At 35.9% G+C, this 23,414-nt stretch overlaps 2 protein-coding genes across 3 annotated transcripts; one reads left to right on the top strand and one right to left on the bottom strand.

Annotated features, from left to right (window-relative positions):
- Positions 1-1,554: 1,554 nt before the first annotated feature.
- LOC110460886 lies at positions 1,555-6,366 on the bottom strand. Its single transcript, XM_021514093.1, has 4 exons — positions 6,220-6,366; positions 3,351-3,552; positions 2,590-2,669; positions 1,555-2,274 (listed from the first exon to the last, which is right to left on the bottom strand). The coding sequence occupies exons 1-4, from the start codon at positions 6,335-6,337 to the stop codon at positions 2,075-2,077; spliced, it is 600 nt and encodes a 199-aa protein (XP_021369768.1). The 5' UTR covers positions 6,338-6,366; the 3' UTR covers positions 1,555-2,074.
- Positions 6,367-6,462: 96 nt separating this feature from the next.
- LOC110460872 (dol-P-Man:Man(5)GlcNAc(2)-PP-Dol alpha-1,3-mannosyltransferase-like) lies at positions 6,463-21,325 on the top strand. Of its 2 annotated transcripts, XM_021514079.1 has the most exons (9): positions 6,463-6,630; positions 7,731-7,830; positions 8,360-8,507; positions 10,288-10,448; positions 11,558-11,678; positions 13,145-13,350; positions 15,026-15,090; positions 15,539-15,674; positions 20,681-21,325. In XM_021514079.1, the coding sequence occupies exons 1-9, from the start codon at positions 6,468-6,470 to the stop codon at positions 20,844-20,846; spliced, it is 1,266 nt and encodes a 421-aa protein (XP_021369754.1). In that variant the 5' UTR covers positions 6,463-6,467; the 3' UTR covers positions 20,847-21,325. The 2 variants fall into 2 exon arrangements, with proteins under 2 accessions (XP_021369754.1, XP_021369746.1); XM_021514071.1 differs by lacking the exons at positions 6,463-6,630; positions 7,731-7,830; positions 8,360-8,507; ... (3 more) ...; positions 15,026-15,090; positions 15,539-15,674 and adding an exon at positions 15,693-18,182 and having other exon boundaries at positions 20,681-20,763.
- Positions 21,326-23,414: the final 2,089 nt, after the last annotated feature.

Genomic DNA, 23,414 nt, shown 5'->3' with positions numbered 1-23,414 from the left:
TTAATATTATAACACTTTGTGTTTAGGAATAAAACTAGTAGATTATACAGATACTACAGACTAGCCCATTTCTGTAGAATACTGAATTACTTAAAAAAGGAATTAAAACAATAATAATAAAGATGACTTAGACCTAAGTTTCAAACTAGGGGAGATAAATTATTAGAAAAATGCAAGATAAAATTTCTTTGCAAAAAGTCAGGGCTGGTAAACCATGTAGCCAGTCTACATGGCTTATTAAATGTTATAACACTTTGTATAAAATAAGACATACAAAAATGTAGTTAGATGAATATCAGTTTAGGAAATATAATTACACCTTGTGTGTTTTGTGTTTAGGAATGTAACATTATATATAAATTACCAGTATACTAATTACCATAACACCTGTAAAGATAAATTGAGTAATACCAGTTTACCAGATCCCATTGCGCCCTATACAAATCGTGTTTAGAAATGTAATTAGGGGGAGTTTACCACAGCTTTTGCAAATTTCAGACTGTTATTCTAATTGAACATTATATAATATCTATTGGAAATTACATGACCATTTTTGTGTGTCCGCTAATCGGACTAATAAACAAAATAGTTATGATCCATTCATGGAAAAGGACTAAATATAAGGAGTAGATATCTATTTTGGTCAGGCTATACAGTGATAACTCCAGTTGAGAAGGAGTTAATTTATAGTAGTTGGCATTGAGTTAATTTAGAGTAGTTGGCATTGAGTTAATATATAGTAGTTGACATTGAGTTAATTTAGAGTAGTTGGCATTGAGTTAATTGATAGTAGTTGGCATTGAGTTAATTTATAGTAGTTGGCATTGCCATCTATTTATAGTAGTTGATATTGCCATCTATTTATAGTAGTTGGCATTGCCATCTTTTTATAGTAGTTGATATTGCCATCTATCTATAGTAGTTGACATTGCCATCTATTTATGGTAGTTGGCATTGCCATCTATTTATAGTAGTTGGCATTGCCATCTATTTATGGTAGTTGGCATTGCCATCTATTTATAGTAGTTGGCATTGCCATCTATTTATAGTAGTTGGTATTGCCATCTATTTATAGTAGTTGATATTGCCATCTATTTATAGTAGTTGGTATTGCCATCTATTCATAGTAGTTGGCATTACCATCTATCTAAAGTAGTTGGTATTGCCATCTATTTATAGTAGTTGGCATTGCCATCTACTCAATTCAACTGAGGTTATCACCTCATCACCTGACCAAAATAGATATATATTCCTTAAGTCACCTGACCAATATATATATCTATTCCTTAAGTCACCTGACCAAAATAGATATCTATTCCTTATGTCACCATGACAAAAATAGATATCTATTCCTTAAGTCACCATGACCAAAATAGATATCTATTCCTTTAGTCACCTGACCAAAATAGATATCTATTCCTTTAGTCACCATGACCAAAATAGATATATATTCCTTAAGTCACCTGACCAAAATAGATGTATATACATATGTATTCCTTAAGGACTCATCACCAGACCAAAATAGATCTAACCCTAATTCTTTCACCACTGTAGACCATAATGAATTCATCCAGATCGATGCATGGTAGAGTCTACTGAAGTTACGTAGGGGTGAAAGGGTTTATGACTCATACAAGTTTTGAAAAAGATGCTAAGAATTTGTTGAAAAGATTTTTGCAAAAATCACTGTGACTGTCTAAACAATTGTTCTTAATGTGGTGAACTTATTATTGCATGTAGTTTTCAGATTGCATCGAACATGTACATTGTAAGGGATAGGTAATAGCTTTTAGGTTGTATAAACTACTTTCTCAAACATCTTCTACTATATATACTGTACAATGTGGTCACAAAAACAAAGCCTTCTGGATGTGTGATACAAGTTTCCAGTTTGTACACAATCATGTTTATAAAAATTCCATATCACTTTTCTCATCAGTTTTTTCAGATATAACAAGACTTATGAAATAAATTTGGTGCTAGTTCTCAGATTTACACAGACTGGTTTTCAGAATGTTAAATAGTTTAGATATAAACCTGATTTTGTTGTTGTTGTACATTAGTCTGTTGAAAATTAGATAAAATACCAGATGCTAGTTTTCAGGTTGAGTAAGACAGACCCTATCAGCAGAGCCACTAATAACCCTGAGCTGTTTGTTGGTGTGATATTTGCTCGTCCAAACACTGTTGGGTCGTAGTCAAAGCAGTTGTCTCCCTCCACCACATGGAAGTTCTGAGCTTCGCAGAAATCTGTTCCGTTACGATAGTTTGTTCCTAAAATAAATAATATTATGTATAACATATTGTAAATGTAATGATTTAAAGCAGCCAAATTTTCACCCTATGGTCTTTTTAAACTTTGCCAAGTGTTGAACATTTATACATTTCAAAAGAAGATGTAATAATACAACACCAAATGGGGAGTCTCGGCAACTTTAATCATTCCAGTTTGCATCTTTTGGACTACTACTTGGGGCTGTTGTCAGAAATTATGTAACTTATATAAGTCACATTTTTAAAAGAAATGGCCAACAAATAAGGAGGTGGGCAAGTGATTGTTATACATTCATAACAACAGAGGAAACTTACCAATTGATTTGCCGTCATATTTTGCATCCTTGCAGTGAGTAAATACAGCTCTGCAAAAGTCAGCACAGACGTGGGCCTTACTGTAAAAATAAGATAAGACATACTTATATAAGAATACATTCATGAATATTGACTCAACTATATGCGTCCCATACAGGTAAGGGCAGAAAAAACAGAAGTTACATTAGTTTTCTGAGCTACATCAGTGATACAGATCAGGGTCAAAGAGGGCAGTAGAAGTCAAGGTTACTGAGGTTTAAGTTATATATGCCAGTGATGCATGTCAAGGTCACTGAGGTTAGTTATATCAGTGATGCATGTCAAGGTCACTGAGATCAGTCATAAAGATAAAACAGTTATACAGGTTATGGCGACCAATTTCCAAGCTATGCTAGTGATACAGCTACGGTGACAGAAGGCTAGCTATTTCGTCTTTGCGTATTGCAGAGTTATCTTCTCTTGAGAGCAGGTATTAATTGTTACATCATTTGTTAGTGAGAGTAACGTCATCATTTTTTGAGAAAATGACGTAATTTTCTCACACAAACCAATGACGTAACAATCAATCCCTGCTCTCAAGAGAAGATAACTCTGCAATACTCAAAGACGGAATAGTTACACCAGTGATAATTAAAGGTCAGGGTCACATAGGTCAGTTCTGGTCAGGTTCACAGAGTTCAGCAAGGTCAGAGTTACAGTGGTTAGTTAGACCAGTGTTTGCAATATTAATTTGACAATTTATAGAATAAAAAGACAGATACCTATGATACCAGCGGTACTGGTCTGGGTCACAGAAGTAGCACATGAGATAGTTCATGTGGTTCTTGCAGTTCTTCGAAGCTCCGTACAAAGAAAACATGCTGGAGAAAACTGAGGTGACCTCTGTGCGCTTACAGCATGATTTCTGTGCATACCAGGAGCAGTTTATAAGTCCATGGTCGCTGGCTGTGAATCGATTGCTCTCTAAAATAAACAGATAATTTATTACCATATCCATTGTCTGCTAGAACAAATGATTTTAATCTAATTACCGTATAAGCGTTGGTGCTTTGGTAAGGACTTTTGCATTCAAAAAATTAAAAGATATAAGATAACAGTTAAAACAGTTCAAAAGCATAATGTTGTTAAGTATTTCCTTCAGGCTGGGGCATTTAATTTTAATCAAATTTTATTAATTCTTATACAGTGTATAATGAAATAATTAAAATGGAAATTTTGTATAACTACATGTTCATTTTCCACTTGAATAATTTCTTCAAATGAGTTTAACAACGTGCATGATCACCTTAAGCTTATACACATTTGAAACAAGTGATGACAAATTCAGCAGCTAGCTACATGTATAGGTAATGCACACTGGGTTTTTCTAATCTCAAAGCTTTATTGAAAGCGTTTTAAGTTGCAAAGACAGCTTTCATCATCTGAAAAGGCAAACTGAGCTATTTTCTGGACAGTGAAGCAACATCTTTCTATTTTAGTCAATAATATATAAATATCACATTCATGAGAGGGCGATATTGCATATTTTCACCCCAAGGAAGCATTGTTGACCTCGCCTTCGCCTCGGTCAACAATGCTTCCTTGGGGTGAAAATATGCAATATCACTCTCTCATGAATGCAATTTTTATTTTATTATACAGAGTGTCATGTTTAGGTGTTTCACCACTTCACCATTTTTAAAGGTCTTTATGTTGATTTGACATAAACCAAGATTTCATCTCAACAGTTGTCGAATGAACCAACCATGAATGTAATTTGATAACACCCTGGCACTGGGACGAACCATGCACGCAAACGTTTGGCGCATGTAACAATTTTTGGAATAACACCCTGGCACTGGGACGAACCGTGCACGCATATGTTTGGCGCATGTGATATTTTTTGGAATGTCACCCTGTCTTCTTTATCTTTGTAAAACGAGCAAGTAACATTGAAAATGTTCACATCTTTCTCAACCAATCAGATTACGAGATTTTAACAGAAGGTATAATAATCAAATTTATCATTACTATCTTTCATATTGAAGATTATAGGGAAGGGGGGAAAGGAAGGGGATTACAAAACTGATACGTTTGGCTTAGTGAAATATATTTCGTTGATCAGGTTGATAGAATTTTATAATTATATATACCTGGAAGATATAATATACAGATCTAAATGTATATATCATGACCGAGAGTTGAGACTTTGACTGCAAAACTTGACATACTTGATCCTTTTGAGGGATTTTTTTTCAACGTTGACCAAAGTCTGTGTAACAACTTCTTGCCATCTATGATTTAAATCCAAGTGTAGCAAAAATGTTATGTCTAGAATGAATTAATCTGACTAATTATCCATGAGTAAATTAAAATTTGTACACAAAATATGTCATTCTAGTGAGTGAGATCCATCATCTTTGAGGATGTGCTCATTTAAATAAATATAAATTATAAGTCTAAATTATAAATAACTGACTGTAATATAACCGCTAAACGGTACTGTTACGCTAAAACAGCCTGGGGAGAACACTGTAATACAGGTAAATTGTTTCCATTGAGCTTAAGAACATGCTGTTCTGTAAATGAATTGTTTCTAACACTGATGACTAAATAATTATCCATGAACATTCAATAATTATCTCCTATATATTTTAAGTATTCTTGATTGGAAACAGTATTTGCCTGCCATAAAGCTTTGATGTGGGACAATATCTGAAAAAATTGTAAAGATTAAAATCAGCAAGTGTATTTTATAGAAAAAATCCCGCGAGACTATACTGGGTTTCAAACCATAGATCTCGACCTAAGATTGTAACTGTCACTCTAACCTACTGAGCTAACTTGGACAACAGAAGTGTCTTGGCAAAACTGTGCTAAAATTAAGTTGTAAGTTGAATCGAAAATAAAGGGAGGTAACTGTATGTTCGAAAAAACTACAGTGCAGGGAAACATGGATCCTTAAGGGAAATCTGCAATTATATAAAATATCAATCAAAGTGACTATTGAATAATTATCTTTAATTTCGCACAATGATCGATAATGTACTGTACAAGTTATAATTTACCGCTGCGCCCTGGAGAGTAATAAGTATCTTGAAGCTTAATTCCAAACACAGGTTATTGACAGCACGTGCTGGACACTGTGACTAATAGCAAGGAATTATTTAAGTCCGTGCTAATACTAATATGATGTGTATAAATACTATATAATATACACAGCATATTACTATGAGATCGTCTGCTGGATAAACCAAATTATCGGTAGTAAAGCGGACATAATTAAACCTATCAATCAATCAATTACTATGAGTGTGTCCAGCACCTGTGGATTACCTTCGATAAGAATATGTAAAAATGAACCATATGTTTTGAAATCCCCATAAAAATTTATTCCTGTAGGAACTCTATCTATTAAAAATCAGAGATTTATAATGTTATAAATCTCTGATTTAGATAGAGTTCCTACAGGAATTACATAAAAATATGTTTGTGTCACTAAAGTCATTTTAAAATACTTTAACCAAATTAATAACAAATGTCCATTCTAGAGCTTTATTTCACCAAAAAATCCTCAACAACTAGAAATAAAATCAATATCTTACACAGTAAGATCTGTGACATGTAGTAATGAGATGCCTTTTCACTTACCAAGTCCATAGTAAGGGCATGGTACCCTCTGATCAACCATCTGGTATTCCACTGTGTTTTCTACAACCACAAACCAGCATGCGGCAAGTATACAACACAGAAAGCAATACCTGTCCATTTTTATTCTAGATTTCTTCAGCAGCAGCAGCAACAATATTTCGAGCAATCAAGGATTTATCATATTAAACGATAACAAATTAAGAAGGGTACCGAAGGAACCGGAAGTCTTGGTCACATGATCATTCAAAATGGCAGCTCCCAGACGAACGACGTGGAAAAAATATAGAGAAATGCTTTCTCTGCAATATTGGTCGAAATTCGTTTTTGACCCAGGCCATTCTTTTCTGCCGATGTTTTGTTTACTCGCTGCTGAAGTTGTTATCAATCTAGTCGTGATATATCGCATCAAATGTAAGTACTGGTGTGATTTGATTTTTTTTTTTAAGAAGTCGTGTTCGGTGTTGATTATATAGAGTCTAGGTTTTGACGCACTGGCATCTGACTTGTCGTCCTAATTGTTTCATGACATTAAGTCACAACTTAAGTTGTTAATGCTCATTATCAAATTTATTCATTTTACAAAGTTTACTTCTTCCTTAGCCAGGTACTGGTGCACCTGAAAATCTGTCTATATTGGTCAAATATGACTATAGGTATATGTAAACAAACATGTCAATTGTGGTCGTTTTTCTTCATTCACATCAATATAATTGTTGACAAACAGGTGAGTTGAAAATTAAATGGAAGATTTTTTTATCTAATAACTCACATTTCTGGTGATTTTGTAGATTTTCATCGTTGCAAATTTTGGCACGCAAGCACATGGGTACAAGCATCCCTTTATCCCCCATAGCTGATGGAAAGACAGGAATATTAACGATTTCTGTACCAAAACACCAAATATTTCACTTCCTATTGGCACATGAGACCCTATACCACCTTCTGTGGGTATATTCCGTTGGGCGCCAAATGTAACAGGAGAGGAAAATGCATGGCCAGACCGGGGTTCGAACCCGTAACCCCACCGAACTCTAGACGGATGCTCTACCAATTGAGCTATCTGGTTGCCGATGATCGACCCAGTCCAGTTCTGCTACACAAACTTCTATCTTTAAAACTAAACCTCAATATCACTGCTTGAGTTTAGGAATACAATACGATATAGGTCCTTGAACATTGTCATGAATTTGCTTCTAGATCTGTCATCAAATTAATTATAATATGAAATAAAATTAATATTTAGTAAATCTTAGAACACAGATATTTGAGTCCTGGACTCATGTTTTTTCTGTGATGCTTTATCATATTTTGGGAACCCACTATATTTAATAGTATAATGGGACTCATCATCAAAATTTTGAAAGACTTGCCTGAAAAAAAATCTAAAAAAATCACTTAAGTTAATGATGATGCAAATGATGCAGCTGATACAGATTTGGTCTCCTTTTACCGTATTATATTTCAGTTCATCAGAATTGTCAGTGATAGTTTATCTTTCTTGTTTGACTCAGATACAGAAATAGACTGGGTCGCCTACATGCAGGAAGTTGGTGGAGTGGTGAATGGATCGTATGACTACATGACTCTGAAGGGCGACACAGGACCATTGGTGTAGGTATATTTGTCAAATGATATATGCATGCAGAGTTTTGTTCATATTTTACATGTAGTATTCTAGGAACTTTGAGATCACATCCAGAATTGACACATGAGTAGGGAAAATGGCTTAATATCTCTGTCAACACTTCCACTGAAATCTGATTGGGTAGTAAAACCTTATTGTCATTCCAAGGCAGACTGACTGACTGGTCCCCGTTAAGCTAAGACTGTGTGATGTGACGTATACTCTATTGGGGATGAATTGTCCTGTTGGCGAACAACAAAAAAGTTTACAATTCCATCATTCCTAGAGACAAATCAGCAACAAGAGACAAGATTGTTCTTCGCAAACGTATATCAGATATTATTTATTTTTTTATTTTTTGTATTAATACTTGTTTTGTATAAATGACCAGATTTATATATCTACAAAAAATGTAATTAATCAGACATCTAATTCTTCAATGATTGCTTAAATATGAATACCTGTATGATTTGTGTATTAAACATGTCTCCTGATTTATTTGTGTACATTTATCAGGTATCCTGCAGGCTTTGTGTACATATTTTTGGGCCTGTACCACATCACAGAGAAGGGCCTGAACATTGTACTGGCTCAGTACATATTTGCTGCTTTGTATGTCCTGTCTTTAATTGTCATCTTTGATATATACAGACAAGTGAAACAGGTACAGTAAATACTTAGAGGATAGTCAATGAGTGATGATTGATTAGGATTTATATCTATAAAGAATGAAATTATTCTCAGTATAATCTACGAGCTCCAACAAATATATTATATTTGAGGATTAACAAATAAAATTACATATAAATCCTAATCCATTCCTATGAGTTACCTCTGTTAACCTCATAACACAAATATCAAGGAGAAAGATTTTTTTGTCGGGAGCAAATGTATGATTTGATTTAAAGTTGATTTAAAACATTATTTCTTATCAGTACAAATTTGATATCATGCCATGTTATTTCACATTGTGAAATTAACCATGAGCATCAAATTATATATAGAAGTGAAATATAGAAATAAACACATACCTTTACGAAACAGATACATATACTACAGGGTGGTATCTATGTATAGCATATATATACTTATACAATGTAGGAATTTACTTCAATATAAAATATGGGTAGTTACAAATGTATAGAATGTTAGTACTTATAAAATATGTGTATCTATGCAATGTTGGGTTTGGTTTAATTTGTTTAACATCCTATTAACAGCTACTTAAGGTTATTTAAGGACGGACCTCCAATTGTGTGTAGTGTATGCATGTTTGCTTGTGTGTATACAGGAGACAGGGTATGTTGGTGTACTTGCCTTTTTGTGATAGTGCAGATCTGATGCCGACTTTATAGTACTATCTCACTCGCTCACATTATGCTGACAATGGATGAACCAGTTGTTGCCATTACCCTAAATGCTGAACGTTAAGCAGGGAATAGCAACTACCATTTTTAAGGACTTTGGTATGGTCAGGCTTGGGGACAGAACCCATTGCCTTCCTCATCTGGGCAAACGCTCATAATTCAAGCCAAAAGTGAGGTGTTGCCAAAGAAGGCGCGAGGAAATAAAAGGTAGTTAGAAGTAGAAAGGAAGATAAAGATCCCAAATATTGCAGTGGGTGCAGCAGATTTATTATGGTCGCTTTTGTGTCCCCAAATAGAGGACACCAAAGCAAATCCATAATTCTGCAGGGGGTTCCCGCATAAGTCGCCTCCTACGGTACATGCTGTGGGTATCAGCAGGTGTATTCTTTTTCCCGATCCACCACGTGCAGGGGTGTACATCCATACTTATAGATTATGGGTATTTATACAATGTAGGTACTGAGAAAATATGGGTATTCATACATGAAACAATGTATGTACCTACATTGTATAAAATATGGGACAGGGTATTTATACAATGTAGGTTCTTATAAGATAAGGGTATTTATACAATGTAGGTTCTTATAAGATAAGGGTATTTATACAATGTAGGTACTTATAGAATATGGATATTCAAACAATTTAGGTTCTTATAAGATATGGGTATTTATACAATGTGGGTTCGTATAAGATATGGGTATTTATACAATCTAGGTTCTTATAAGATAATGGTATTTATACAATGTAGGTTCTTATAAGATATGGGTATTTATACAATGTAGGTTCTTATAAGATATGGGTATTTATACAATATAGGTTCTTATAAGATATGGGTATTTATACAATATAGGTTCTTATAAGATATGGGTATTTATACAATATAGGTTCTTATAAGATAAGGGTATTTACACAATCTAGGAAGTGGTACAATATATATACTCAAAAAACTACAGTGCTAGTTATGCTGAATAGAAGATATTTACATTAGGTTTAATTGTTTTAAAACCATTTCTTGTTGTAAGGATCGGACCAACACATTTCTTGCTTAATTTTAAAACCTACTAAATGTTATTGTAGGTGCCACCATATGTACTGTTCTTCATGTGCTGTGCGTCATATCGTATCCACTCCATATACATCCTACGGCTGTTCAATGACCCAGTGGCCATGCTGTTTCTGTACCTGGCGGTAGATTTGTTCCTCCGTGACAGCTGGGGGTGGGGCTGCCTTGTATTCAGGTAAAAATATAAACAGTCTGGTTTGACTTTTGTTATTCCTCCTTTTTTAGAGAAACAGGAGTGTTCTGTAATCTTTTAACGCTATGCAATATTGGTGACATTACAATGTAGTCACATTATTATAATGTAACTGCAAATTTGTACTAGATTGTGTTGGGCATCCTGATGGTGAATCCTATAGCGATTTGAAACATGTCAATATCAATAAAGTCATTGACCCGTTCTTAGGTGTTGAGATTCCTGTATCCCTTCATATCCTTTTAATGTTAGTATAATTCTACCTTCTGACACCTTCTGAGGCTGTACATTATAAAGCTAATTATTGATAAAGATGTAAACAAGTAAGCGTGAGACCACTATGGAAGTACATGTAACAGTGTACGAATGAATTCAGGTGAATTTGATATTCAATGACAAAAATATCATTGTGAAATTTCACATCATTAGAGATTCACTGTTGTTCTGAAGATGAAGATTTGGTTTTTAATTTCAATCTTTGTGTTAGAACTTCTTACGCTTAAAAAGTACTTAATTAAGCAGACACAAGTTTTAGTGTATTAACAAATTTTAATATATTAGTGAATTGATGAATTGGCACACTCATAATATTTGAAAAAGAAAACTATACACAGGAACGTTTAATAGATTAGTCCAGTCATAGATATTGCTGCTACTGTTATAGTTTTTAGCTTGTTGTTTGTTGCTTTAACAACACTTTTGGTTTGTTGTGTAAATACATGTTACACTTTTAATAGCCCAGTCTTAAATTGCTGCTACTGTAATAGTTTTTATTTTGTTGTGTAAATACATGTTGCTATTACAACAGTTTTGGTTTGTTGTGTAAATATATGTTGCTATTACAATGGTTTTGGTGTTGTTGCATAAATACATGTTGCTATTTTACAGTTTTGGAGTTGGTATGTAAATTTATGTTGCTATTACAACAGTTTTGGTGTTGTTGTGTTAATACGTGTTGCTATTCTACAGCCTTGGAGTTGCGGTGTAGATTCATGTTGCTACTTTTATAGTTTTGGTGTTGGTGTGTAGACTCATGTTGCTATTACAACAGTTTTGGTGTTGTTGTGTTAATACATGTTGCTATTTTACAGTTTTGGAGTTGGTGTGAAGATGAATGTGCTGCTGTTTGCCCCAGCCCTGCTGATGCTTCTGGTTGTCAGACATGGAACAGTTGGTTCTCTCAAGTATCTGACAATCTGTGCCACCTCCCAAGTATGTACTGAGTAATACTCCTAGCCTGTTTTAATTTTAACAGCAAGTATGTAGTCACACATATGTGTACAGGGAGATGACTTGTATAAGCTATGAGCTTACTGTCAAATCCTTATTCCTTTATTTCATGTGTTGTGTATGACTATTGTTGAAAATATTGTTTAAACTAGATGTGTATAAGACATTTCCTTGTTTCTGAATAATGTTTGTAATTGGTGTGAATGTTGTACATCATTGTAAAGAAATACAATTAACTAAGATATTGCTGAAACTAGATGATTGTCTGTAGACTAGGAGGTGTTGTTAAGCTTTGTAAAATTCATTGCTCTGCTCTACTGACCCTGATGCCTTTGACCTGCTCTGTCCTACTGACCCTGACGCCTTTGACCTGCTCGGCTCTACTGACCCTGATTACTTTGACCTGCTCTGTTCTTCTGACCCTGATGCCTCTGCCCTGCTCTGCTCTACTAACCCTGATGCCTTTGCCCTGCTCTGCTCTTCTGACCCTGATGCCTTTAACCTGCTCTGCTCTACTGACCCTGATGTCTTTGACCTGCTCTGCTCCACTGACCCTGATGCCTTAGACCTGCTCTGCTCTGCTGACCCTGATGCCTCTGACCTGCTATGCTCTACTGACCCTGTTGCATTTGACTTTCTCTGCTCTACTGACTCTGATGCCTTTGACCGGCTCTGTTCTACTGACTCTGATGTCTTTGACCTGCTCTGTTCTACTGACCCTGATGCCTTTGACCTGCTCTGTTCTACTGACCCTGATGTCTTTGACCCACATGTCCTATTTTAATGGTCTCTATACTCCACATCGTTACATGTCAGCTATGTAAGCATGAATTGTATGTAATTTAATGAGCAGTAAAAAAGAACATATTCAGAGGTGTTCAAACAAATAATGTAATATAAAACTAAATTAGCAACATTAGATACAGAGGAGAGAAATTGGTGTAAGGGAAATATGATGTTAAACAAGACATGTAAATTGTAGTATACTAACCTAGGGACAACTTTATACTTTACTAACAGATGACACCTTTGTAAAACCTGTCTTCAAGCTAATGCGAGGAAGTGAGTGTTGGGTTGTACATATAAACTACAAATTTAATACACCTCCATAGTTAGATTGTCGTAACCAACAAAATGTCCTTCTCTCTTGCTGGTTTTGATTGGCTTGTCATTCCTATGAGTAAACCCTTTTGTAAGATACGATATAAGTGTCCAACATTTCCTTTTTTATTTGAGGTTTGATTGAATTTCTGTTGCTCCAAGTAAACACCTTCATTATTTACATAAGGCACAGATGTCCGTTACAAATGTCTGAAATACACATATTTTATAATGATATAGGTTATTATATAATTAAGATTTAAATGGATTTGTCTCCCCCCTCCCCCCATCCCCAGTAAACCTTTTCAGTATACATTATTGGTGCCCAATTTTCTTCCATATTTCAGATTTTGATGGGATTGCCTTTCCTCTTAGTAAACCCGATGGGATACATAGCGAGATCATTCAATTTGGGACGACAATTTTTCTTCAAATGGACAGTTAACTGGCGATTTTTATCGGAGGAGATTTTCCTCAATCGCTATTTCCACTTACTATTACTAGCCACACACCTGATGGTACTGCTACTCTTCTTCTATTTCAAATGGAAAAGGTAAGGAAGATATTGATCAGTAGCAAACATAATAAAAGTTAAGATACAAATATTCCAATATTCATATAATGCATCTTCCTGTTAGAATGGTATGTATAACACACCTGCACACTTAATGATGATGTCATTGAAACCTTCAAACAATCTCCAGTAAGAGGCCTTTCAGGGCTCATCCTGGACCTAAAACATCAGTAGGCAAAAAGTAGCAAAGTCTGATTTTTAGTAGCCATTTTGTTAAACAATGGCCATACTTTCTTGGCATGTGACGGCCCTAGATCTACCCTCTATTAAAATCATTCAAAATTCAATAGTTATTTTGAAATGTAATACTGTTCAAAAATCATAATTGCTATTATATATTTTGTTTGTGATTTAATCTATTCTGTGATAAACATTTAAAATATTTTCAGATGATTGGCTGTAACTTATAAGAAAAAAATTGTTCAATTAAAATGCTTAATAGTTGAACAGGAACTTTCATAATTCTTTTCAAAAAAGAGAAAATCAGACTTGATCACATTTCTTGACGCAGAAATTGTGAAAAAAAATTAGGTTGAGAATTTTTGATTTTTACATATTTTCTCTTTAATATGTAAAATTCTAAGCTAAGGATCTGTGTCCCACTGTTGTGTGGTTTTTCGTACATACAGTAACCTCCCCTTCATTTATAAGTCAAACTATAGTGTACAATACATTTGAACCTTTTTTGCATTCAATAGAATTAAAATGATTCCTTTTTGCTTTCTAATCTAATTCTTTTGGAAACTTAAATTTATTGGCCATTTTGTAATTTTTTCCTGACTATTTCTTAGCAGTCACCTGGATGAAATTAACTCTATATAAGTTATCTTTCTATTTTACAAATTAACTCTATATAAGTTATCTTTCTATTTTACAAATTAACTGTAATATAAACTAGATTTACTCTCTCTTATATATCATACATTACTCACACTTTATAAGTTTCTTTCTTTAATTTATCAATTTTTCATGCATTCTACTTGTAATATCCATGTATGGTTATATAGCACAGATATCGAACCTATACATATGATATTTAAATACTCTTTGTATGCAGTGTAGATATATGAGTATATTATTATACAGTAAAAGTAGGGGGTTGAGGGATATAGCAAGTTTCTGCATGGTGTCCCGAGACCAGGTCTATTTCCTGAGGCAAAGCCGAGGGAAATAGGCATAGTCAAGGGACACCAGAAACTTGCTATAATCCCTCAACCCCATACTTAAACGTTTTATTATACCGATACACACTGGAGAGATAGTTTTAACTAGAAAATGTTTGTAAACCATAAAACTAGAAATTGTTTGTAAACCATAAGCTGTATAGCTTCACGTCCCAACTACCCTTTTGATGGCAATGGAGCCAAATGCTTCAGAGTTCGGTAACAAGCTCCACCCACCTCTCGCCTGATTGGCTCGGCGGAAACACCAGAGTGTAGGTGTATTTTAGTTCCCAGACTAACACACAGGACTAAAACACAGTCAGGCAAAAGTGGGGATATATTCGATTTAACCAATTACTTTTGTATCGAGTAAATAAAGTAGAGGTATAATAAAAAGTATTGAACAATGCCTGAAGTTTCGATGAGTGTTATTTTGACTTCCAGTAAATGTCCCTACAACATACCCATGTTGAGATCATGTTTTATTTCAGATTATTTCCTGGGACGTCATTCCAGCTGTGGATGAAACCATCAGGAGTGTCTTTGTCACCAACTCATATCCTTGATCAGAACTTAAAAATTGTTTGCTCATGACAATGGGGCCTGTCATTTTTTTTAGCTCACCTGGCCCGAAGGGATGGTGGTATTTGGTCAGTAGTATGCTGGGATGGAAGGCTACCAAGTTTGTTCAAATAAATGACCTTCACTCATAATCAAGGTCAAAGGGTTCAAATATGTTAAAAACTGTAAACAACTTCTTCATAACAAAAATGCCCAGGGTGATGATATTTGGCCAGTTGCATGCTGGGATGAAGGGCAAATGAAAAAATGACCTTTCACCCATATTCAAGAAGATTACAAAGGAGTGACTCTCTATTTCAGACCCTGTCAAATTTACTGTTATGCTGCCACGTGATTCCTTTAATGTAACGATATAGTAATGAAACTTACTTAACAGGTTATGCTACAGATCGTCTAAGAAAGTCTCCTTAACCCAGACATACAGATCGTACTGCCATTGTTTACCTGTAACTTTGTTGGGATGTGTTTTAGCCGATCTCTGCATTACCAGTTCTATGTATGGTACTTTCATACATTACACTATCTCCTGTGGTCCACATCCCTACCTACCGTAGTACGGTAAGTAACAGTTCTATGTATGTTACACTATCCCCTGTGGTCTACATCACTACCTACCGTAGTACGGTAAGTAACAGTTCTATGTATGTTACACTATCCCCTGTGGTCCACATCCCTACCTACCGTAGTACGGTAAGTAACAGTTCTATGTATGTTACACTATCCCCTGTGGTCCACATCACTACCTACCGTAGTACGGTAAGTAACAGTTCTATGTATGTTACACTATCCCCTGTGGTCCACATCACTACCTACCGTAGTACGGTAAGTAACAGTTCTATGTATGTTACACTATCTCCTGTGGTCCACATCACTACCTACCGTAGTACGGTAAGTAACAGTTCTATGTATGTTACACTATCTCCTGTGGTCCACATCACTACCTACCGTAGTACGGTAAGTAACAGTTCTATGTATGTTACACTATCTCCTGTGGTCCACATCACTACCTACCGTAGTACGGTAAGTAACAGTTCTATGTATGTTACACTATCTCCTGTGGTCCACATCACTACCTACCGTAGTACGGTAAGTAACAGTTCTATGTATGTTACACTATCTCCTGTGGTCCACATCACTACCTACCGTAGTACGGTAAGTAACAGTTCTATGTATGTTACACTATCTCCTGTGGTCCACATCACTACCTACCGTAGTACGGTAAGTAACAGTTCTATGTATGTTACACTATCTCCTGTGGTCCACATCACTACCTACCGTAGTACGGTAAGTAACAGTTCTATGTATGTTACACTATCTCCTGTGGTCCACATCACTACCTACCGTAGTACGGTAAGTAACAGTTCTATGTATGTTACACTATCTCCTGTGGTCCACATCACTACCTACCGTAGTACGGTAAGTAACAGTTCTATGTATGTTACACTATCTCCTGTGGTCCACATCACTACCTACCGTAGTACGGTAAGTAACAGTTCTATGTATGTTACACTATCTCCTGTGGTCCACATCACTACCTACCGTAGTACGGTAAGTAACAGTTCTATGTATGTTACACTATCTCCTGTGGTCCACATCACTACCTACCGTAGTACGGTAAGTAACAGTTCTATGTATGTTACACTATCTCCTGTGGTCCACATCACTACCTACCGTAGTACGGTAAGTAACAGTTCTATGTATGTTACACTATCTCCTGTGGTCCACATCACTACCTACCGTAGTACGGTAAGTAACAGTTCTATGTATGTTACACTATCTCCTGTGGTCCACATCACTACCTACCGTAGTACGGTAAGTAACAGTTCTATGTATGTTACACTATCTCCTGTGGTCCACATCACTACCTACCGTAGTACGGTAAGTAACAGTTCTATGTATGTTACACTATCTCCTGTGGTCCACATCACTACCTACCGTAGTACGGTAAGTAACAGTTCTATGTATGTTACACTATCTCCTGTGGTCCACATCACTACCTACCGTAGTACGGTAAGTAACAGTTCTATGTATGTTACACTATCTCCTGTGGTCCACATCACTACCTACCGTAGTACGGTAAGTAACAGTTCTATGTATGTTACACTATCTCCTGTGGTCCACATCACTACCTACCGTAGTACGGTAAGTAACAGTTCTATGTATGTTACACTATCTCCTGTGGTCCACATCACTACCTACCGTAGTACGGTAAGTAACAGTTCTATGTATGTTACACTATCTCCTGTGGTCCACATCACTACCTACCGTAGTACGGTAAGTAACAGTTCTATGTATGTTACACTATCTCCTGTGGTCCACATCACTACCTACCGTAGTACGGTAAGTAACAGTTCTATGTATGTTACACTATCTCCTGTGGTCCACATCACTACCTACCGTAGTACGGTAAGTAACAGTTCTATGTATGTTACACTATCTCCTGTGGTCCACATCACTACCTACCGTAGTACGGTAAGTAACAGTTCTATGTATGTTACACTATCTCCTGTGGTCCACATCACTACCTACCGTAGTACGGTAAGTAACAGTTCTATGTATGTTACACTATCTCCTGTGGTCCACATCACTACCTACCGTAGTACGGTAAGTAACAGTTCTATGTATGTTACACTATCTCCTGTGGTCCACATCACTACCTACCGTAGTACGGTAAGTAACAGTTCTATGTATGTTACACTATCTCCTGTGGTCCACATCACTACCTACCGTAGTACGGTAAGTAACAGTTCTATGTATGTTACACTATCTCCTGTGGTCCACATCACTACCTACCGTAGTACGGTAAGTAACAGTTCTATGTATGTTACACTATCTCCTGTGGTCCACATCACTACCTACCGTAGTACGGTAAGTAACAGTTCTATGTATGTTACACTATCTCCTGTGGTCCACATCACTACCTACCGTAGTACGGTAAGTAACAGTTCTATGTATGTTACACTATCTCCTGTGGTCCACATCACTACCTACCGTAGTACGGTAAGTAACAGTTCTATGTATGTTACACTATCTCCTGTGGTCCACATCCCTACCTACCGTAGTACGGTAAGTAACAGTTCTATGTATGTTACACTATCCCCTGTGGTCCACATCACTACCTACCGTAGTGCGGTTAGTAACAGTTCTATTTATGTTACACTATCCCCTGTGGTCCACATCACTACCTACCGTAGTACGGTAAGTAACAGTTCTATGTATTGTACTGCCGTACACTATTTATTGTAATCCACACATCTAACTGCCCTATTACCGTGAATTACGAGATCTGTGTATTTGTATGTTATTTTACAGTTTTATGCTATAACGTCCATACAAAACACTGCCTGTGTCCCTAGCCTTATCTGATGTTAAGTGAGCTACGAGACCAAGCATATCTGATTTGCTGCAAAATATCGAACATTTGATGAAATATTTTGTGCCGTTGACTGTATCAAATACCTTATTTGCATGTGCTTGTGACTATTGATAGAGGTCTGGCAAATAAGCACGATTTTCCCCCTAAAGCTATCTCCGCATATTTGGTCGTGCTTCCATGTACTCTAATGGCACGACTGTCGGAATATCGTCCCTAAATATAGATTTCTTTACTAAGACGACCCTTTCATGACCTCATCTCAGACACCATATTAAGTACTTATTTTGAGGTATCACATACCTGTTGTACACTCATACAGTTTATCATTATATATTTCCAATATTCACAGAGTTAGTTACTACTGGTTATCAATATGGTAGATACACAGAGTTAGTTACTATCGGTTACCAATATGGTAGATAAACGGAGTTAGTTCCTATTGGATACCAATATGGTCGATACACAGAGTTAGTTACCACTGGTTATCAATATGGTACATACACAGAGTTAGTTACTACTGGTTATCCATATGGTAGATACACAGAGCCAGTTACTATTGGTTACCAATATGGTAGATGCACAGAGTTAGTTACTATTGCTTACCAATATGGTAGATACTCAGAGTTAGTTACTACTGGTTCTCAATATGGTAGATACACCGAGTTAGTTACTACTGGTTCTCAATATGGTAGATACACCGAGTTCGTTACTATTGGTTACCAATATGGTAGATAAACGGAGTTAGTTCCTATTGGATACCAATATGGTCGATACACAGAGTTAGTTACCACTGGTTATCAATATGGTACATACACAGAGTTAGTTACTATCGGTTACCAATATGGTAGATACACCGAGTTAGTTACTACTGGTTACCAATGTGGTAGATACACAGAGTTATTTACTACTGGTTACCAATATGGTAGATACAGAGAGTTAGTTACTACTGGTTCTCAATATGGTAGATACACCGAGTCAGTTACTATTGGTTACCAGTATTGTAGATACACATGGTTTGTTTACTTTATCCATTGAGAAAATTCCATAATATGGTAGATACACAGAGGTAGTTACTATTGGTTACCAATCTGGTAGATACACAGAGTTATTTACTACTGGTTATCAATATTGTAGATACACAGAGTTAGTTACCACTGGTTATCAATATGGTACATACACAGAGTTAGTTACTATCGGTTACCAATATGGTAGATACAGAGAGTTAGTTACTACTGGTTCTCAATATGGTAGATACACCGAGTTAGTTACTACTGGTTATCCATATGGTAGATACACAGAGTCAGTTACTATTGGTTACCAGTATTGTAGATACACATGGTATGTTTAATTTATCCATTGAGAAAATTCCATAATATGGTAGATACACAGAGCCAGTTACTATTGGTTACCAGTATTGTAGATACACATGGTTTGTTTACTTTATCCATTGAGAAAATTCCATAATATGGTAGATACACAGAGTCAGTTACCATTGGTTACCAATATGGTAGATAAACGGAGTTAGTTCCTATTGGATACCAATATGGTCGATACACAGAGTTAGTTACTATCGGTTACCAATATGGTAGATACACCGAGTTAGTTACTACTGGTTACCAATATGGAAGATACACAGAGTTAGTTATTACTGGTTATCAATATGGTACATACACAGAGTTAGTTACTAGTGGTTACCAATATGGTAGATAGACAGAGTTAGTTACTACTGGTTACCAATATGGTAGATACACAGAGTCAGTTACTATTGGTTACCAATATTGTAGATACACATGGTATGTTTACTTTATCCATTGAGAAAATTCCATGTTTAATTCTGAATGTGCTGTACTTATCAGACATAAGGTGACTTAATTCTTATGCAAGTAATTGACATAATATGACAATCATAAGTGGAATCAAGTTTAGAATCCGGAACACTCCTTTGTTTCTATAAATATAACAAAACTTATGAATAACGATTGATTTCGGAATTATTTTCTTCTTATTTTCACAATAAATGAAGTAGCCTTTGTATTTATTTCGGGTCACTGAAACCTTTTTTTTTGCGCGCGCGTGTCTTTTCTCTAGTTGTCTACTGTAGAGAGATACAGGCGCTTAACCGCCATACCTGTTAGACCTGATTCAAACGTAATTCACGACTATGTAGATTTAAACGTTGACCTTTCAGGTTGCTGTTGCTGGGGGTGATAGAAATGGCATGGAACACGTATCCCTCCACTGATTTCAGTAGTTCAGCCCTCCACGTGTGTCATATCGTGGCCCTGATAGGACTGTGGACTAGTCCCGCCTACACTCCGGCCAAAAAGACGGTCACGGTCACAAAACTAGACTGATATCGACATGGATCTCTCACCAAAGACATCAAACTAAATGATCTGAGTCAATATATATACATGACAATATCGTGATCTTTTGTAACCGGAGTCATGGATACCCCTCTTTAACTTTATACACCATTGCCCGCTTTAACTACGCTTCCATACCCGAAACTGCAATAAGATTTTGGATAGTGAAAATTCCGAATGTTGCGGAACGTCACTTTACATTGAATAGCCGGAAAGATGGAAAACCAGTGAAACGTCTGACCCATTGTCCTATGTTAGTTTTTGTGATTCCTACCTGAAGTGACGGCATTGGAGCTGTGTATTTTACCGATATTGAGTATACTGTGTGTACAACTGCCATTGATATTGTGTTTGGTTACAGTATTGTAACATTTCCCAGTGCATTAATATCCATATCCTTGTATTGTTTTGATTGGTGTCATTACTTGTATACACTAGTAAAATAATAAAATACCAGTTAAATTCAAGTATGTTCCATTAGCATAAGACGTTTGTCTTTGAACAAACGGCATTATCTTCAGTGCCACTTTACAGTTGAGCGGAATTATCAAACATAATAACGGACAAGGAATCATGAACGTAGAATCATTGAAATCAATTGTAATGATTCAGGAATTATGTTCACAATGTAAACAATAGTTAATCAGAAATTTCAGCAATCAGTTCGCCCTCGATAATGCAAATACATCCGAATAGTACAATGACACTCGGAGTATCAACTATGACACTCGGAGTATCATTTTTAATGTAAACATGGCCAATTCGGCGTTTAAGTTAAACATATAAAATGAACGACGTGGGCACCGAAAGCGGATTTTCTATCATATTACTACATGTGTGTAGGAACAAAGGTTAGTAATGATTCTGCCACTAGAAACAGGAAATGGCACATACAATGTATAGGGAGATAAAACAGAGCACGAGAACAGTAAAGTACAGAATACAAGGAAACAATTTTATTTAAGATCCGGTATATCCAGGAAATCACTTTAAGGACATAGAGGTTGAACAAATGAACATTCATAAAACAGATGTACTAAACAGTGATATATAGACAGTTTAATTTGGAGTCTTATAAGTGTACATGTCTCGACTACGAGTTGTCTTTCCTGTTTCATGAATTGGAATTCCTGAATCGATCATTTGCCCAAATTTTACGTCTAACATGATTGAATAGTGTATTACCACGGGCGTAGATGGCCTTGTTCGGAGTGGTTCGTATATGAGCGGAACAAGGGTAGGGCCTTAGTAGGGGAAAAGTGGGTGCAGTAAGCAAGCCGGAGAGTCTTTTCATATCCGCTTGAACATCATTTGTATCATCAGCAAAAAACTATCCGATAGAGTTGATATTATCTGGAAGATCATTTATGTTATTGTAGTCCAGCTTGAATTTTCTCCTTTCAGCGAAACCATTTGTTCTAGCTCCTTTTGAAATGAAACTTATCGTCAATTTAATAACCTGTTCACTTCAACCGTACGATGACATTTTACTTATTAATCTTTTATGTGGAACGGTATCAAAAGGTATTTGAAAGTCCATGATAATGCAATCTATAGATAAACCTTGATCTAAAGCATCTGTCCGTTCGTCCAGTACCTTAAGAAGCTGTAGAGTAGTTGACTCGCCTTGGAGGAATCCGTATTGCCTTGGCGAAAGTAGCTCATTTTGCTTCATATATTCCACTAAGTGTCTCCACAAGATCGTCCCTTTACGTTACGACCTATGGATGTCCAGATGACGGGTCTAGAGTTCCTAGGTTCACAGTTATCACTTTTTTTGTAGATGGTGTTAATTTTAGTTTTTTTCCCCCAATCATTAGGTTTTTCTCCAAATGCCAGTGAAAGTGTCAGCGGTATTACAATGGAATGCCGTATCTCTTTGTAAGGACCCGGGACATATCGACAATATAGAGTAAATAAAGTACATTTTGTCTATGTACATACATACATGCTGATTAGTGCAAAATAATTTAGCTTGATTGACTTCGAACTGTATGGCTGATGGGCGAGGCAACAAAATGAAAAGAGAAAATATCTAAAGCTTAATCTTTAAGATTGGGTTTACAAATGGAAACTTTATTTTGTTAGAATTTTAACGGGCAAGTGGGATTGAGATTCTATGACGACGTTTTGAGGTCAATTTGGTATTATGTTTTCATGGGTTAAATTCTTTAAAATCGTAATCATATAACGGTGACAAGTATACAACTCCCGTCCTGGGATAAGAGGGCAAAGACCAGAGACACCATAGCTTGGAAACGAGTCATGTAAGAAATACAAAAAACACGATTTTTCAAGATACCCGGATGTACGAACACATGTCATTTGTTCATTTAAAACAGTCATATAACTTGTTTGGAAATGATATATATATATTAGCATTTGCATGGCATTGTCACTATGTAGCCTCTTTGAAAGCTGTGTCGTTGATGGGACTTTAATTACCATGCAGCAAGAGACACAATTCTTAGCGTATTTTATTTAGAATACAATACTGACCGGAACTATAATATTTAATGTAAATAAACATAACGGCTGCTGAAATATCGCTGGGCA

Source organism: Mizuhopecten yessoensis, unplaced genomic scaffold (assembly GCF_002113885.1).
Source record: "Mizuhopecten yessoensis strain PY_sf001 unplaced genomic scaffold, ASM211388v2 scaffold1379, whole genome shotgun sequence".
Taxonomy (NCBI): domain Eukaryota; kingdom Metazoa; phylum Mollusca; class Bivalvia; order Pectinida; family Pectinidae; genus Mizuhopecten; species Mizuhopecten yessoensis.
The sequence above is the reverse complement of the archived record's forward strand: the minus strand, read 5'-3'. Positions and strand labels throughout refer to the sequence as shown.

Excerpts from the sequence above, each read along its gene's own strand:
- LOC110460886 (XM_021514093.1), bottom strand. The coding sequence starts at position 6,337 with ATGGACAGGTATTGCTTTCTGTGTTGTATACTTGCCGCATGCTGGTTT. Across the intron at positions 3,553-6,219 it reads ATGCCCTTACTATGGACTTG|AGAGCAATCGATTCACAGCC; the intron begins GTAAGTGAAAAG and ends TGTTTATTTTAG. Across the intron at positions 2,275-2,589 it reads ATATGACGGCAAATCAATTG|GAACAAACTATCGTAACGGA; the intron begins GTAAGTTTCCTC and ends TATTTATTTTAG.
- LOC110460872 (XM_021514071.1), top strand. The coding sequence starts at position 15,756 with ATGTATGTTACACTATCCCCTGTGGTCCACATCCCTACCTACCGTAGT. Across the intron at positions 18,183-20,680 it reads TCCCTACCTACCGTAGTACG|GTTGCTGTTGCTGGGGGTGA; the intron begins GTAAGTAACAGT and ends TTGACCTTTCAG.